At 39.9% G+C, this 17,657-nt stretch overlaps 1 protein-coding gene across 3 annotated transcripts; it reads left to right on the forward strand.

The window, feature by feature from the left end:
- The first annotated feature begins 6,537 nt into the window (after positions 1-6,537).
- On the forward strand, positions 6,538-17,336 carry lhx3 (LIM homeobox 3). Of its 3 annotated transcripts, none has more exons than XM_086300885.1 (6): positions 6,538-7,000; positions 11,559-11,730; positions 11,857-12,059; positions 13,515-13,666; positions 14,788-14,959; positions 16,050-17,336. In XM_086300885.1, exons 1-6 carry the CDS (start codon positions 6,931-6,933, stop codon positions 16,472-16,474), a joined length of 1,194 nt encoding a protein of 397 aa, XP_086157011.1. In that variant the 5' UTR covers positions 6,538-6,930; the 3' UTR covers positions 16,475-17,336. The 3 variants fall into 3 exon arrangements, with proteins under 3 accessions (XP_086157011.1, XP_086157008.1, XP_086157009.1); XM_086300882.1 differs by lacking the exon at positions 6,538-7,000 and adding an exon at positions 7,689-9,513; XM_086300883.1 differs by lacking the exon at positions 6,538-7,000 and adding an exon at positions 7,689-9,513 and having other exon boundaries at positions 11,860-12,059.
- The last annotated feature ends 321 nt before the right edge of the window (positions 17,337-17,657 follow it).

A 17,657-nucleotide genomic window follows, 5' to 3' on the forward strand; every position in this document is an offset into this window, starting at 1 on the left:
TGCATTCAGTTCTTAAGGGCCAGCTGTTGAGTTAACCATATAAATGAATGATCACAATCAATCAAAACATAGAGCTTTAAAGCACTTGTCATTTTTTCCCCCAAAGATCATTTTAAATTCTTTGCAGTACACATGTAACACTCCTTCTCTTTGGCATATAACAAAGGGCTAAATGGTGTCACCCATCTTGCCCCACACCACCCTTCAAGCATACACCCCCCCAAACTCAACTCAAGCCAGCTGACCTCAAGACTGGCAGGCCAGTGGACAGTTAGCCTTGTGCAGCATTGTGTGTGTGCGTGTTTGTGTATGTTTGAGCAGCAAAGCCACCAGAGAGTGTCGGTTAGTCGCCGGGCTGAGCAGAAAAGCGGTTGGGCAGTTTAGCCAGCTGCTAGGGGAACGACCCTCAGCTCGCCTGGTCAGTGAAACCTTGCCAGATGGAGCCATTTCAAAACAATGAGAGTTCCTGGCTGTGGTTGAAAAATAGAGGATGGTTGCTCAGAGGGCACAGAAAGTGTAACTTTAACTAAATTATTATTTTCAGTATGTTTAGATGCTCTTAGGGTCTACTCAGTCAATCGGAAACTTTTTGGGTTATTCGCTGTAAAGGCTTACTTTTCAATTTCCGGTTTGATTCTGCTGCCTTCCCTGACATCATCCTGCTAATCTTTTATCTTTCTCTCTCTTTTTCTATACCCCTCACACACATTTGGACTCTTCCTACTTCTTTCCAGACAGCAACAGGCTGGGGTGTCTTGGGACTACTTCGCATAGGAGTAACCAAGCCTGGGTAATGAGGCGTGTGATTGGTCTCCTCCCTCCAGGACAAGGCCAGTCTTTGGAGGACATGATCGATCATGACAGGAGCACAATGGCAGACTGGTGTCAGAGGGGTGGCATTGGTGCACACGGACCCCCTGCAGCAACACTCAGCCCCCCAACTCAGCTGTGCATAAGTAGTTATACAAATAGACACAAGGAAGGAAAACAGAGTAACGTTTCTGGATGTATGCAAAGATGTAAAATTGAATAAAGGATCATAGAAGCATTGTGTGCTGCAATAAGGGCATCTGAGAATATTTTGGATCCTCTTTAAACTCAAAAGTTTCAAAAAATATCAGAGAAATCCTTAAAAGCCTTTTGTCAGCATATGGTAGAAGACTAAAGAGACTTATTTTTAAAATATTAAGTTCTTTGTACCTCTATTTTTTTAAGTTAGAATAAGGACTTTATCAATTTTCGTGGTGTTGAAAACTACTCAGAATTTTATTGTTACAAATATATGGAAAATATTTGACAGCTTGGTTCTATCACTATAAAAAGGCATTTCTGTGATATCGTTTAAGGATTGTTAACTTCAAATCTTACTGGAGTTATAAATGACCGAGGGAAGAATTCTGCTAAGTGAAGTTTACAACTACGTTTATTGGCTGAAATGTAATCAACTCTGCTCTGTGAATGTGGTCTTTGTTACTGTTTGTTTGTTTGCTTGTGCATGTAAACATACTGGAAGCTTTAGCAATCACCGAAATCCACGGAAAGTGCAAATTTTAGTCACAACAACCCATTATGCATCAGTTCCACATGTCCCTGATTATGTTCATCTTTGCTTTTTGACTGCCTTCTCACTTTCATGCTCAATTAAATAGTCATCCATGTTTCTTTTGTTTTCTGTCTTTTACAGAAAAGCTACTAGACAGGGTTCTTCCAAGATGGGTTTCAAATACTACCGGCTGAACCGAAGATGCACTTCTACAGCCTGGAGCACACAAGTTGGCTGAATGAATGTAATGTGACTTCAGAGTGAGGAAGGGAAAGAAGTGAAAAATACTGCTGTAAGTCTGTGAATTGATTTGATTTTAAAACATTATTTAAAGAGAAAACCTAAAACAAAACTACAAACAGGAGTTTTTTTGTTACTTGATGAACTTGAATGAATTCTCCTAACATTGCCTTTAATTCATCCATATCTATTTGATGCATATAACCATAGATACACCGTGCCCCACCCTCCGAGCCCTTTTCAGTTCTTTCACTTCTTCACTTCTATTTAGTACATGGTGATTTACCAGGCCCGGGACCAACCACCAGTCCCCTTCGAGGCCTTCCCCAAACCGCAGCTCTGTGTTTAGTTGCTCCTACAGTTTCTTCTCCTCCTGCTTACATAGACAGTTTTATTTTTTTGCTGGAGATCTTCACACATTTATTCCTAGTGTTTATCCCCCCCCCCCCTTTTCTTCGTACTTCTTCTCCAGTTGATGTTCCTGTTACAGTTTTTCTCGATTGGTTTGGCTCATTTCTTGAAACTGAGATGACATTCTCAAAATAACATGGACAAATCTCCAAACCACCTTGCAATTGTTCACAACAGAATGTCATTTTTCATTGGCTTTATCAAGTTGCAAATGCTTTAGTACATGTCTCAGGTGACTCTGTGCTTCTTTTCAAATGATTATGTACAAGTAGCTACAGTTAGCACAATGAGCCCACATTTAGCACATTTTCCAAATAAATAGATCTTGGCGATCTAAACTGATTTGTTGATTTTTCAGTGAAATGGTTACTCACTCCAAAACATATCAGCATGGTTTCATTGTGTAAGTCATCATATGCACAATTGTCTGTTCAACTGTCAAAATTAGTCAAAGATATAATACCATGAAAGAATATCTTGGAACATTTGATAAAGTTATGACAGTACTTGACAATCAATCAGGTGAAATTAGAACTAACGAAGGAGCAGTTTCCCACATCTCAGATGACCAATCAAGCAGGTTTTTTAGATACCTGACAGGTGTTGTCTATGATTATGACTGCTGCCAAAAGTATATAGACAGAGCTTGGCCTGGGGCCAGTTTCATTTGCAGTGTGAACATGGAAGCACCTCGCCAAGTACAACAGCAACTTCCTGCTCGAGGAAGAGGAGGAAGAAGAAGAGGAAGAGGAGGAGTGAGAATGCGTGGAGGAATAGGGGGAAGAGGCTGAGGAGCACGGAGGCACCATGATGTCCCAGATGAAATCCGGGCCACCCTTATTGACCACGTTATAAACCATCGCCTCACAATGGCAGAGGCAGGTCGCCGAGTGCAGCCTAATGTGCCTCGGTCCACAGTCTCCTCCATCATCCAAACCTTTCGCAGGGAAAACAGGTACAGAACTATGCTATTGAACTATTCAGTGTTGGTGTGTGTGTAGGCCTAGAGTACTGTAATTATTTGTGTTTTTTTTGTTTTTTGTTTGTGTTTATAACTGTTCACATTTACAGAATCCTGTATATGTTTTCTTTTCACAGTATGTTCTCTAATGTTAACATTTCTTTGTACGAATGACAATGTTGACAGTTTCCTTGAGTATGAGTGGTTTATTGGAGGCTGATTTTACTGTAAAATCTTTTAGTTTTATTCATAGTGGTATTCTGTTGCTGGACCTGTGCCTCAGTGACATAACGTCTAAGCATTTTGACTTGCAGTGCTTAAACAATGCCAAAGGTATAATGCATTTTGGGGGCATTGACTATTTATATGGGAAGGATATTTAGTTTTGACACATGGATAAACTCTTTTGGGAGAGATATGAGCTTTTGCAGGGGATCCATGGTGTTGTGCTAAACCATCCAGGTTATTTTGACAAAAGCACTAAATGAATGCACATGTGCCAAGGCACTTGAGAAGGATCTGTGCTATTTTGACTGTACTGGCCTTTTATATGGAAAAGGAATCTGCTTTTGAAGCATGGACGAAGAGTTTGGGGAAAGATATTTGATTTTGCTAGTGAGCTATAATGTTGGGCAGAACTGTAAGACTGTTTGGCCAAATGACCTTATGGTTTTGAGAATGTCATCTCAGTTTCAAGAAATGAGCCAAGCCAATCGAGAAAAACTGTAATAAATGTGGTTCATCCTTTCTTCATTTCTGGAGATGCAGCAGTGTCACCACTCCAGTGAGGAGGGCCAGCATATTCTCTCTGTCTTTGGTAGACTCTTCCCTGAGACCCTGCCAAGAAATGATGCAATAAATGTTTGTTACTGTGATAAAATATTATACACAGCAAAACAAAAGAAAGAGATGCAACAAAATTTACTCCATGTAACAAACAGGCTTGATCTCTGTTTAACTTTACAGCATACTAAAATCATATACATAGTTTGATTAAAATTAAAATTCCATTTTCTATTTTTTGAGTAGTTGAGTAGTAATAGCAGTACTAGTAGGACAAGCAAAATTTACAAATTCAGTGATGCTTCTGTCTAATTCAGAAGTAAGTAAGAGGTAAAGGATTCCTAGTTCCCCTGGAGCTCTCTTTTACAGCTGTCTTTCTGTAGATGCTAAACTTACTCGACATCCATGATCTCAAATTAATCAAAATAGTCTAGTTTTATATCAGAAAGTGCACTTTTTCCCTTCTATATCCATTAAGGGCTTAGTACAAATTACATTAAGTTTAAAACAGCACAAACTGATGCATATAAATATGTTGTGACTTGGTGATAATGTGATACAACATACAGCAGAATCTTCATGTTTATGATTAGTTCGCATCTAAAGTGTCAGCTCTTCAACTCTGTGTCTTCTTTTTATTATTAGTAGTAGTAGTATCATTATTATTATTATTATCATCCTTATTCAGGGAAACAAGCTCTGATAGATAGATAGATAGATAGATAGATAGATAGATAGATAGATAGATAGATAGATAGATAGATAGATAGATAGATAGATAGATAGATAGATAGATAGATAGATAGATAGATAGATAGATAGATAGATAGATAGATAGATAGATAGATAGATAGATAGTGGAGGAGCGAGGTGGGTTTTCCACCACTCCAACTGGAATCATTTTAGAGAAAAGAATTCAAGTATAAGTGAAGTTGATTTTCTATTACGTTTGAAACCTAACAGATCTGAGTATAAATTTGTGTCCTTCACCAAAACACTCGCTTGTTCAGAAAAGTGCCTCCACTTGAAGGACAACAGAGGTTTCATGTGAAGCACCCTGTGTGTGCTTTGAAGTAGCCCTCATTTGTGTGGCACTTGTGAGATGATAAAAAAAATAAATAAATAAAGTTCTCATAGGTGTAAAAGGCAGAGTCTTATATGGAATCATTAGGAGCTGATTGCAGCTGCTTTCTTAAGTAGGACCCAGGTGTATTACACTTTACCAATTTTCTGTGATGACACTTGAGGTTTCACAGCAGCCAAACAAACAGGGAAAAGAGCCTCGGCATCTTTTGGATAATCATCATAATACTCGTGTGAGGGAGCTGAGGATAGAATAACACAAAAAGACTGGCAGAGAAAAGAAAGTGCCCATGGAAAAAGCTGTAGTGACACAAATTTAGATATGGATTTCTAATCGCTCATGAGTGTATGCTTCACATTCCTCCAAAAATAGAGAATTTGTGCACTTATAGTATACGGAAATAATAGAATTGTAGAATTAATAGGGATATTAATCAATTATTAATTGTTCCTAACCCAGATCTGTTTTATATCCTATGTGATAAATATGTAATTACATAATTTTATAATGCAGAACACAATCAGAGAAGACAGCTGATGAGAGCAAAAGGAAAGCAGCCCTGTTGTTGTGCTTCTGGTTTAAGCTCCTTTGATGCTGCACTGGCTTTAGGAGCCTAGTTACTGCGTTCAGCTCCTTCCAGATTTACAGTTCTCCCTTAATCTGTACAGGGATCCGTGCAGCCTTGTTGACCAGAGATTACTGCCCACAAAACAACAAAAAGTCACCCATGAAAACAAGCATCCAGCAGGCATGTTTTGAGCTTAATGTCATGCAATAATAAATGTGAGTGTTTATAGGAGGTTATAGAGGAGATGTGGCGATGCTCAGTTATGATGAATGTGAGAGGGGTGGGGGTGGGGGGGAACTTGTTGATTTCTTTGGATGTTTTGATGTGTGGACTAATTGCCTCAAGTGGACTAATGAACAGCGTAGCGAATCTAATTGGCTTACACCACTCATGGGGCTGGGGTGCTGGGCGAGGAAAATTGAATCAAAGCTGTAGGAAATTGCTCAGTGTAGTTATGTCTCATATGGTGCTAATGGGACCAGTTCACAGTCACGAGACCAGCCAAAAAAATTCATTTTAGCGATGCCCCTTTTTACCACTTTACACTGGAGGAGAAAAACAGCTTATTAAAACATGTTGAATTATTTTATGTATTGTTTTCTGTTTTTAGGCGATTGATGTTTATTTCAGTAAACTAGTCCCAGAAGGAAAAATGTGTTTAATTCAAGCATTATTTTTTTTTAAAGTGAGTTTACTTTAATAAGCTTACATAATGGCATCTTCATTCCATCTACCTAATGCAGTGCCGGTCTATTTTTAATCAAATAAAATGGAGAAGAGCACTGCCCAATTGCCCCATTGTGCGCCTTGAAAGAGAGGCACGTGCAACACAACATAGATAAGGAGAGGGAGAGAGAGGGAGAGAGAGGGGGAGGGCAAGTGTGCGTGCGCGCGTGTGTGAGCGCGCTTAAAGATAGCCTCTGGGGCTATCTGAGCGGCACACACCCCTCGAGCCTGTTTAGGGAAACTCCCCTTTCAGCACCCTGGACAGAGGCAGCGCTGACCGCTGATTATTTCAGCTGAAGTAGGTTTTGCAGGGTGCAGGCTCACTTTCCCACTTCTCATTTCAATGGTATCGACACAACGTTCAAGATCAACTTGATGAATATTCAAAGTTTCAATTCCTGCTGGCTGTCGAACGGGAAAAGGTCCACGGAAGTTCTTTTTAACTTTTTGCCGAAATTCATCCAGAGTTGAACAAACCTCAGCTTCATCTCCAGAGGATAAGTCTCCAGGACAGTGCGGGGTTTTGAATCCACATTCTCAGTGTCGCGTTAGAGGTTTTGTTGTTGTTGCTGCTGAATCACAGACGTGAGTCTTCGTTTTGGATCATCTTCAAAATGCTGCTTGAACACCCGGGATCAAGCTGTCAAAACACCGGGAATTTCTCCCGGTACAATTCTGGCCAAGGTAAGAAAACAGCCTGCCTGTTTTTACAACTGATGCAAATTACGCAAAGGGTTTGGAGAAACACAGCTATCAAATACAGTTTAATTGGGCGCCGTGGGTCCGTGAATTCGTCACGATCCTGTCCGGCACAGCAGGACTGAAAATTAATTTAAGTGATCTGTAACAAGCATGAAACAGTCGCTGTAACGCTAAATATATAAATAGGTGCAAACCTGTGTAAATAAAAAAAATTAAATAAAAAAACCTAACATAAATAAGGCATTTATGTTACTGCACTAAAAAAAAAGTTGCAGGAAGACTGCTGGGCAACCCACGGTGGTGCATATAGACTGTTTAGAGACGCCTGTTCTGCACTGCGTGTGGGAGACGTTATGAATCCGTAATGAGTCTTCATTGTTGGAGACTCACAGGAACAGATGTTATGCGCGTGTTGTCATTTCACACCGCCCGTGCTCATGGCGCAGGAAGCGGATATGGGGACAGCACTGGGCCCGCTGTGGCAATAACAGCCTCTGTGAGGACGCACGACAGACTGCCAGTAGGAAAGAAGTCGCTCCCACCAGCGGACCCAGCAACACGACACATGCTCAACAGGTGTCCCACCTGCCCTGACAGGTGGGACACCTGAGGCCGCTACTGGGGGCTGGTTATGGGGGGGGGAAATGGAATTTAGGCTTTGAATTGTTAGTAGATTGTAGTCTAGAAATGTTATTTAGTGTCCAGAAAAGTCTCATGTTCGATGCTTCTTCATTTCGCTAGATTCTGGAACAATTTTGTAGCATTAGTCACTTATGTTATCTGAAATAAAGAATCATTCAAATCTTAAAATATTTTTCAATCCGATTTCCGCCACATGTTTCAACAGATTTAAACATTTCTATTTTGATTTTTTTTTTTTTTTTAAATACATGTTTTATCAACGTTGCAACCTTTTTCCTAACCGACTTGCCACTTCTCTGATAAGATAACCTTTATTAGTCATTTTATGGCTTTGTTGCCACATTACTGTCGGCTCACCCCCTCAAAAGTGAGCGATCAATATGACATAAATATTATTACAAAGCTGAAAAGTAAGAGGGGCACACATGAACCCCACACCTTTCTCCAAAACGTCGTTCATATACTTCTGAAATACAGGCAAATGGGACATTGATTTTAGATTCATCAGCGGGTCCTGGCGGTTGTGGCACTACCCGAGATTTCCCCAGGCGCTCTTTTGTGCCAAAGATCAGTGTCAATAAAATTCATTGGGGTGCTGGCCCGATCAACATGTTATTGAACAGCCAATCTCTCCCCTGAATAAACACTTGTCTTCAAGCAGACACTCAACATGACATGGAGATTGCGTATGCGTGCTCAGTTATGCATGTGTTCGTGAGTTAGTAAGATATTTACAATGAATGTAAAAATCTGACCGAGCGGAGGAATGCAAAAAGAAAGCACTCATGAAATCATACAATTTACTCTATTATTATTATTATTATTATTATGAAATAGATGGAATTGCTTTAGTTAAAAGCTATTATTCTCTCTTTTACGCATGCATTGGAATCTGAATTAAGGCGTATACTTAGTCGTGTGGCAGTTTTAATCACAGTAATTTTTTTTTTTTAGGAGAACATGAACCAATAAATACATAAATAAATAATTTACATTACAAAATGTAATTAATTGGAAGAAACACAAAAAACTTACTAAAAAAATAAAAGCTGAGACTTAGTATACTTACCTTTTCTAGGCACGCTCCGCTATGGTCGTTGTATGTGATCAGGTTGCACATGCAGGGGTTTTTTTTTTTGTATGTTTTCTTTTTTGCAGTTGTAGCATCTGAAATAGTTAAATCATTACAATTACCCAGTGAAAAAAAGTTTCCAGGTGTTTCAGTATTTACGATATTTTTATGCCTAAAACAAAACTTTAAGCGTTTAAAGAAGACATATCAAACGTTATTGCCACAATATTGTGTTGTATGATTATTTTTTCATGAAAACATATATGACTATCTATCATATAGACAAATAGATTTCAGTTCAATAAAAATAAGTGCTTTTTTTCGATCTTTTCTCTTCATGTTTGTAAAGTAATAGGCTACAACATTATAGTGCCTCACTGAGCACAGAAGAGCTATTAGCTTCTCCCCTAACCTCCTGTTTATTCGGATCCGGGGTAAGGTACTCAGTAGGTGATGTTAATCCATCTCCCTGTCGCCTAGGAAACGGCGCAGCGTAATACAGCCCTGGCTTCAGCACGGGGAAGCATAAAAGCGAGCTCTCCTGGACTCTCGCGCGTTTGTGTTTCAATCCCGGGCTCCTGCAAGCTCGAATTTGACAACACGTCCGGTGTGAGTGTGTGTATGTGTGTTTGGATAGACACAAGCAAAGCAGGTTTGATTTAATGTAAGTGTTAATCATGAGCAATGGATGGACATGCTGAGCTCAACTCTCCAAAAGAGGCACCAAATAACGCGGAGATGCTGTTCGCTCTGCTGGCTCACAGCGAGGAGTTGCAAAAAGGTAACCAAGGCAAAATATAATCACATTGTTCGTTTTGCACATACGTGTGTGCGTGTGTGTGTGTGTGTGTGTGTGTGTGTGTGTGTGTGTGTGTGTGTGTGTGTGTGTGTGTGTGTGTGTGTGTGTGTGTGGCATGTGTTCACACACACCTTTTAAAAAGGCCGTCATATACGGCCACGGGACTTGCACGGGGATTGCTGTCTGTTGAGCGTGCGCTATCATAACTGGTGATGTTCCACAGCTGCAGTCTTTTATTTTGGAAAATAAAACCTTCCAGGACTGACAGCGTGTCATTTCGTGTTGCTCCACATTTCTGCAGGAGCAATCGTAAGCACCGGGTTTTAACTTTTGATCTGCCTGAACTGTCTTTCAAATTTCGTTTGATGCTCTGTGTGGAGGTTAAATCCGGTTTAACTCAGATTTATCCACCGTTCGAATCTCTAATTATGTTTTCTATATTTTGCAGTCAGAAATAAACTGGGCATTTTTTTCTTGTAAACATTCACAAGTTGTTGTTTTTGTTTTTAAATGCGCGAACATGGTTATATATTTATGACCGTTCATTTTGATCAGTTATCAGATTGCTGACGTGATGCGTGTAATTTCAGCTGGGATGTTCGTGTATCATTTTAGTATTTTGAAGTGGGCCCTCCAAGGTGAGCAAATTGCTTGGACACCATGTTGGTGTGTGCCGTGAGACTACAGGCCGCAGCTTTCTAGTTTTACAGAGCTCTCTGAATTAATGATGACCTGGATACACCTGTTCTTGATGTGGCTGCCACCGCACTTGTGCACAGCTTGCTGGTGATACCAGAAGAAATGGTTCGTTCATATTTTATGAGCAGCCCGCAACAGAACAATAGGAATGCGATTCCTTGCACGGATGGAATATGAAGTGGTTGAGCTTCTTTTAATTAATAATAAAGAGGACTCGTAAGGTTTTACCTGCCATTGTAGCTGTCCTTATTTTGCCTTTGTGCAGTTTTAATGCTAAACGCTTAAAGCGTCTCTAAAATCTATTCATTTTATAGCTTCATAAGTGGGAAGTACACTGAAGGAACATTATAAAAAATACTTTAAAATGTAGTGTCAGGTCATGTGAGGCCTCTCTTTTATCCGGGGAGTCAAACATGGGAAATTTACAGGCAAACCAGCAATCGCTGTTAGCGTGTATGCACATCTCAATCCATGCACATTTTCTTCAGTTTTAGTGTGTTTTACCTTAAACGAATGAATGTTGTTACAAACTGTCGACGTGTGCCTCACAAAGCAGTTTAAAAACATTCATATTTAGCCGATTTCTTATCATTTTATAGCTTATAACACATCACTTTTAATGTAATCGTTGATTATTCAGTTTTTAAATGTGCCTAATTGTTCGGTTTCAAATGCGATTTTACTACTTAATGCATGAAAAATTATAGTCTCATTTTTCCTTTTTCCGTGACTTCTATGAAATTTTTTTTTCAAAAGTGAACAAGACAAAGAGGGCGTCTGTAAAACGCCAACAATTAATCCTCGTAATTACCAAATGAATTGTCCAATTAAATTTTAGCTTACAACTAATAACTGACTTCAATTTTATGTTATTTCATACGACAACAAAATAAATAATACATATATAAAATCAATGATTGCCAGTGTTTTTAGGCCTAGATCATAAGCATGAACAGGACATAAATGATGCTATTAAAAAAAATGTGCCAATACTTTTAAAAAACACGCACACACACAAATAGATGAAAGGGCTAAAAAGCGAAGAATGGGTCAGGTGAAATGAAAAATCTAATTACTATCATTATATTTACAGTGTTTTGACCCTCCCGCTCTTTATTTTATCTATAAAGCGGGACGTTTTCTTATTGGGAGTCTTGCATAATTAAACAGTTGTGTCCATTAGGAGATAATTATTCAGAGTCTCTTTAAACACAATGAGCATGCCCGGCTGTCATTTTGCGCACCGATTCCCTTCGTGATTTTTTTCCTTTCATTTCTCGTCTCGTTTAACAGACTAAAATGCTGTGATTCCATCTTGTCTCCCGCAGAAATCCCAATGTGTGCAGGCTGCAATCAACACATCGTCGATCGCTTTATTCTCAAAGTGCTTGATCGCCACTGGCACAGCAAGTGCCTGAAGTGCAGCGACTGCCAGGCACAACTGGCGGACAAGTGCTTCACCAGGGGTGACAGTGTCTACTGCAAAGACGATTTCTTCAAGTGAGCAGCTTTCAGAAAATAAACCAGTGCTAAATAAGACATTGATTATTAATTATTTCTTTTCAATTTCCATTTATGGCTTGCTGGATGAGATGTATACTGATGGCAACCTTCTGTTTCCAAAAGGAGATTCGGGACCAAATGCGCAGCATGTCAGCAGGGGATTCCGCCCACACAGGTGGTGAGGAGGGCGCAGGACTTCGTCTACCACCTGCACTGCTTTGCCTGCATTGTATGCAAGCGGCAACTTGCGACAGGTGACGAGTACTATTTGATGGAGGACAGCAGGCTGGTCTGCAAGGCCGACTACGAGACCGCCAAGCAGAGAGGTGAGCTGCAGATATGTAACAGATCGGGAAACGGTCGGCAAATCAGTTGGTCAGACTCCAGGCTCCGGCATGTTGTACTTTGTGTGTCTGCTTGTTTTAAGCAACCTGCCATGACAGACGTCATCCTTAAACTTTGACCCACCTGCGCTAATTGCATCATTGCCTCCAAACCGATCGATACTAAACTGCATAAAGCGCAGGTCAGGAGGATTACATCTGCACTCTGCACTTGAAAGGATCAGCTTTCAATAACTCTTATTATAGTGGGCGGAGAGACTCAATAAGAGAGAGATGCATGTATGTCTGACCGTGAGAGAAGAATACACGTGTATGAGTTTGTGCGGGCTTCAGGATTATTTACAGCACGGAAATGATATACAGTGGCGTCAGGAATTGTTCTCCACTACAGTCATTGCAATATATACATGTCTGCATGGATGAATTTTACATTGCAAATGCTGCAAATTGACATTCCACTTATTATTTTTTGTAGGAATAGTTTCTAACGTTTATTCATGTGTATAAATATAAAATAATTCCCTTACATGATAGTTTTTGATTTTAAAAAAGTCCATAATTAAAATTAAACATGCTTCAAGACCACTAAAGCTGTTTCAGAGTAAAAGTTTGCAATTATAGCTGTTAAAAAAACATTGCTTTAACCGTGGCATATAGTGGGGCACTGATTAATTTGAGCTTTAGTGTTAGATGCAGTGTTTATACTGGTTTGAAATGAACAGCTGACTTGTAGTCATTGAAATGATATGAGGTGGCGCAGGCCAACAGCCTAAAACACGTTCACCAGATACTCTGTTTTGTATCAGTGCTCTGCTTTACCTCATATTACTGAGAGTCCCAGCAGGCTCATTCGTGATAGGGCAGAGTGGGCATGGCCGATTTTTATCTCCCCATCTGTTTGTTTGAATTTACTGTGCTGATTTATGCAGTGAGTGAACACAAGTTTTCACCAAAAACACACACGTTTATTTTACTAATGACAGGGTGCAATTACTTGGGCAGCATCCATTTGGATGATGGCTTTGTATTTTGCTGTGCTGGCAAACAGATGTGCAGACATGATGCAGTTATGCACAGGGATCCAGATTTAGGGTTTATGAGCTGAAGGGAATTTATCTATTTATGTAAAATTAGGAGACAGGATGTTATGCAGGTTATGTGCTGTTGGTTGCTGTAATAAGTACGTATATTTTTTGTAATGTTGGCAACTGAGGATGTCTGTACAGAATTAGCTGGATGGACTAGACTGGAGCTTATTTCTTTATAGCAAATTGATTGACAGCTGTTGTACAGTTAAAAATATTGAATTTGTCTTTAAATATTTTTGCACATTTACAAATATTAGTAACAAATATTGTTACTTTTTCAGATCCACATAGAATCTCAAAAAAACGCCTGCCCAGTGCTGACACTGTATGTTGTCCATCTGTCTTTCAGAGGCCGATTCTACAGCAAAAAGGCCACGAACGACCATCACTGCGAAACAGTTAGAGACACTGAAGAACGCTTACAATAACTCTCCAAAACCAGCCCGCCATGTGCGGGAGCAGCTGTCATCAGAGACGGGTCTGGATATGCGGGTTGTGCAGGTAGAGTACATTATTATCCATTAAAGGCTATTCCATTAGTGTCCTGACTTCATTATCAAGGGACAATTGTAGCTGACCTGGCACAAGTGTACTGTACGAACAAGTGCATATATGTGTGGGTGCCTGCTGGGTGGCGTGGGGGGCGGATTTACGGCTAGATGGAGTAAAATGAAGTCCGACTGAACGTCAGCACTGTTTAAGTGCAAGCTCGTTAACAATGCTAAGAGGGCCCCTCGCATATTGTCTGCTGCTGAAGAGCCCCCTCCTGGTTGCTGGGTGGTGGTCATATATATTGTTTTATTTGCAAGGACAAAAGTAGAGACAGAAGCCACTAAAATGCTCCTCATTATTCAGTGAAAGCGAAGGGGTGAAGAGGGTTCACTCAGGGTGGAATATCATTAACAAGAATGTAAAACTGCTTTCTGTGCTCGTGACTGAAATGAATACATTTTGTGTGCAAGATAAAATGAATGAGAAAAAAGAAGTTTTTGCATTTAGTATCAGACTTCACAGACACCAGAAGGCAGTGAGATTACAGACAAATTAAGACTACCGGCTGCACATATACTGCTGTCTGTAAGCCAGAGTTTGAGCGGATCAAAAGCAAAGCCACAAAATTTCAAATATTAGAAGTCACCGGCGAGATAACCTGTCTGCTCTAAGTTGAGGACGACTTGTAGCTGTCATGAAGTTAATTAAATGCATGATAAATCTGATGCTGGGGACACTAGCAGTAACACCAAAAAGGATTACTGTTCGGTGTCACTGCTCAAGTCTCTCACCTGAGCTGAAGTGGGTGTGAAGTGGTGTCCGGACAGTCTCTGAACATTAATTTTGCTTTAATGCTTTAAAGCATAGTATGTGCATCACGTAAGGAGCTGAGGACATCAGATGTAGGAGACTTTGACTTCTTTAGAAGTCATAACGATGAAAAAAAAAGTGGCTACTTGTTCAAAGTCTTTTACACTGAGAAAATTAAATAAATGATAGAAACAAAACAAGCTGAAAATGATTTAATTAGTTTAATCAGTCAGACACTGTATTTGTATCTAATGATTTATCATGAAGTATCGCAACTTTGACTAAAAACAATTTCTTCTTCTTCTTTTTTAACCCTGCAGGTGTGGTTTCAGAACAGGCGAGCTAAAGAAAAAAGGCTGAAGAAAGATGCCGGGCGCCAAAGATGGGGGCAGTACTTTCGCAATATGAAGAGGTCACGGGGTAGCTCCAAATCTGACAAGGACAGCATCCAGGAGGAGGGCATGGACAGTGATGCAGAGGTGTCCTTCACAGGTAGCGTCAACAATGCAATAACCGAGAGAAGAGACAGCTTCTTTTAAATGTGCCCTAAGAAAAGCACAACTTCTACTACTAACATAAAGATGGCTCCTTCACTTTAAGTGTAACTGCCATAAAGGTGAGCCAGCATGCTCACAATTAAATTCATTACATGCACTTGTTGCCTTCCTACTATGATATGTTTTCACATGAGCAAGTATGTAAAGAGTAATATTTATAATAAAGCAGGGAAACTGAATAGACCCATCATTATTGTTGAACTGTGGAATATTGATAGGCAGTGGAAAGTGATGACCGGCTCAAATGAATTTTTCCTCATATGAGATTGAAGAGCTTTTTACACAATGGCACCAGATCTACCACTCCAGCTACATTTAGCTGACTCCTTTAAAAAGAAGTTGAACACATTTCTGTTTAACTTGGCTTTCTTTTGCAAATGCTATTTACAAAAAAACCAGATGATAAAATAAAATAGTATTTTTATCATCATTTTTTTTATTATTATTTCGCTCTGCTTTGTGACTATGTGTCTTACTTGCTTACTTAGAGCAAAAATCTGCTTTCCTTTCACGTTTCGATACATGAAGCTGTGACGATATTCAAATAAGAATATAGTGTCTGATATTCCAGGCACATCACAAAGTGCTGCAGTAAAATTTCGTCTTGCAGAAAGTACTTTGTTGACTGAATGTTTATGATGAATTGTTGTAACTGGAGAACAAACACATTAGCTAACTGGAAGCTGGCAGCCCAAGCTGCTCTGATAACCTCCCTAAGCCACTTATGGTTTTTGCTGAGGTGTGACATACAGCATATTCTCTCGTTTCATATTTTTCTCTGGGTTTAGTATATTATTATATTCAAGGAAGGGTTAATAATTAGTTCACCAAGCTAACAATGTGAGGAAGTTACTTGAATCAGGAAAATGGGTTTGCGAAGTCTCATTTGTGCAGCTTTACTTGACTTGAACACACTGCATCAGCTCTATTGAAGTTCATTTTTTGCAAACATTTCTGCTATTTTTTATTACTCTTGTAATCTTAATTATCTTAATTATTCCTTTATCTTTATCCTTGTTTGACAGATGAACCACCAATGTCAGAGCTTGGCCACACTAACGGCATTTACAGCAGCCTGAGCGAGTCCTCTCCAGCTATGGGAGGCCGCCAAGCGGGCAACTCTTTCCCCCTTGAGCACGGCGTCCTCCCTTCTCAAGACCAGTTCCACGACATGCGCTCCAACAGCCCCTACAGCCTTCCTCAGTCACCGGGGTCACTTCAGGCACTACCAAGACACCAGCCTCTCATCTCCAATCTGGTCTACCCTGATTCTGCCCTATCTATCATGGCCCAAGGCAGCGGTCCTGGGATCAACCCTGCTGTGAGGGTTTCCATGGGGGCAGCTAACGGCCCCAGCTCAGACCTCTCTACCGGCAGCAGCGGCGGATACCCAGATTTTCCAGCCAGTCCTGCCTCCTGGTTAGATGAAGTGGACCATGGGCAGTTTTGATTGGTCAACAATAACAAGTTTGAGCTTTTTTTCTGCATTTTTTGTGTCTTCTGTTGGATTTTAAGAGTTGGAAAATAGTCTCACAGGGCTGTGATTGTGTAAGGAAAGGAAGCAGATTGCTGTCCCTGGATCACATCAATAGCTGACTGACAGGTTCATTCGGAGTGTGTTATCTGAATGAAAGTAAGGAAGACAATGCTCCTCATTTTAAGGACTTGGCCTAACAATTATCCTTCAGTAGTAATACTGTATGCAAAGTAAGGAGTTTTTCAAAAATTCTCCATTTTCAGACACCACTATAAGCTCTTTAAGAACAATATAGAGACCACACACACACTCAGAAAGTTTAGACATCAACCTTTTGTTTGCTTTACCAACTCTCCCTCTCCGCCCACTGCTCTTTGTTAACTAAAGTGTAGTAGGTGCAGAACTCAGTTCAACATTCAAAGTCTTTAAATGTCTGGTTGTTGCCAAATGTCTATATATATAATGGTTTATCATTGTGGAGACTTTATTTTTATACAAACCCCTTCTTGGACATGAATAAGAACCCGCATATGAGGACTTTGTACATTCTTGAACAGGGATATAGGCAAAAATTGTAGATGTTGTCTTAAATGGTACCTAGGGATCCAATTACTTCTATGCATTTGTGTGTTCTCAGATGTAACTTGTTCGTTTCATTCTACCAGAAACCACCCCAAGGAAGAACTGTAGTACCCGGGGTCTGATGTATATGTTTGTTTATGTGGGAAAAAACCTGTTTTATGTCTTATTTATTCTGTCTGGTAATGATGATGATGATGATGATGATGATGATTCCTAATTAAATGGCAGGACTTTAATAAATTTGTCACCTAAATCAAAATGGGATTCAGTCCTTTTTGGTTGCTGTACAAAACAGTGCATCATACCTTATGTAATGAGCGCTCATAAAAGTAATTGAGTAAAGTATTCGAAGCGGTTATTCAGAAAACTGAAGATGAAATTTTATTGTTACATTTTAGGTTATTTTTAGCACTTGAAAAATTATTGTTAAAACAGGGAAACAAGAACCAACGAACAAGGCAGTCACCCTTTATTCGTCTTACCTGCAGCATTTTTTATCTTACATCTCTATAGTACATATCGCCACACTGACTGTGAAACCAGAGCAAGCCTGCAGTTCTGCCTGTGTCTGCAA

Source organism: Aulonocara sp. 'chitande type north' Nkhata Bay, linkage group LG7 (genome assembly GCF_057382095.1).
Source record: "Aulonocara sp. 'chitande type north' Nkhata Bay isolate Kocher_YH1m ecotype deep benthic linkage group LG7, A_spYH_male_GT1.1, whole genome shotgun sequence".
In the NCBI taxonomy this organism is placed as follows: domain Eukaryota; kingdom Metazoa; phylum Chordata; class Actinopteri; order Cichliformes; family Cichlidae; genus Aulonocara; species Aulonocara sp. 'chitande type north' Nkhata Bay.

Bases quoted from the DNA above. Each gene is read 5' to 3' on its own strand.
- lhx3 (XM_086300882.1), top strand. From the start codon at position 9,417: ATGGATGGACATGCTGAGCTCAACTCTCCAAAAGAGGCACCAAATAAC. The intron at 9,514-11,558 runs GTAACCAAGGCA...TGTCTCCCGCAG, and splicing joins CAGCGAGGAGTTGCAAAAAG to AAATCCCAATGTGTGCAGGC. The intron at 14,960-16,049 runs GTAGCGTCAACA...CTTGTTTGACAG, and splicing joins TGCAGAGGTGTCCTTCACAG to ATGAACCACCAATGTCAGAG.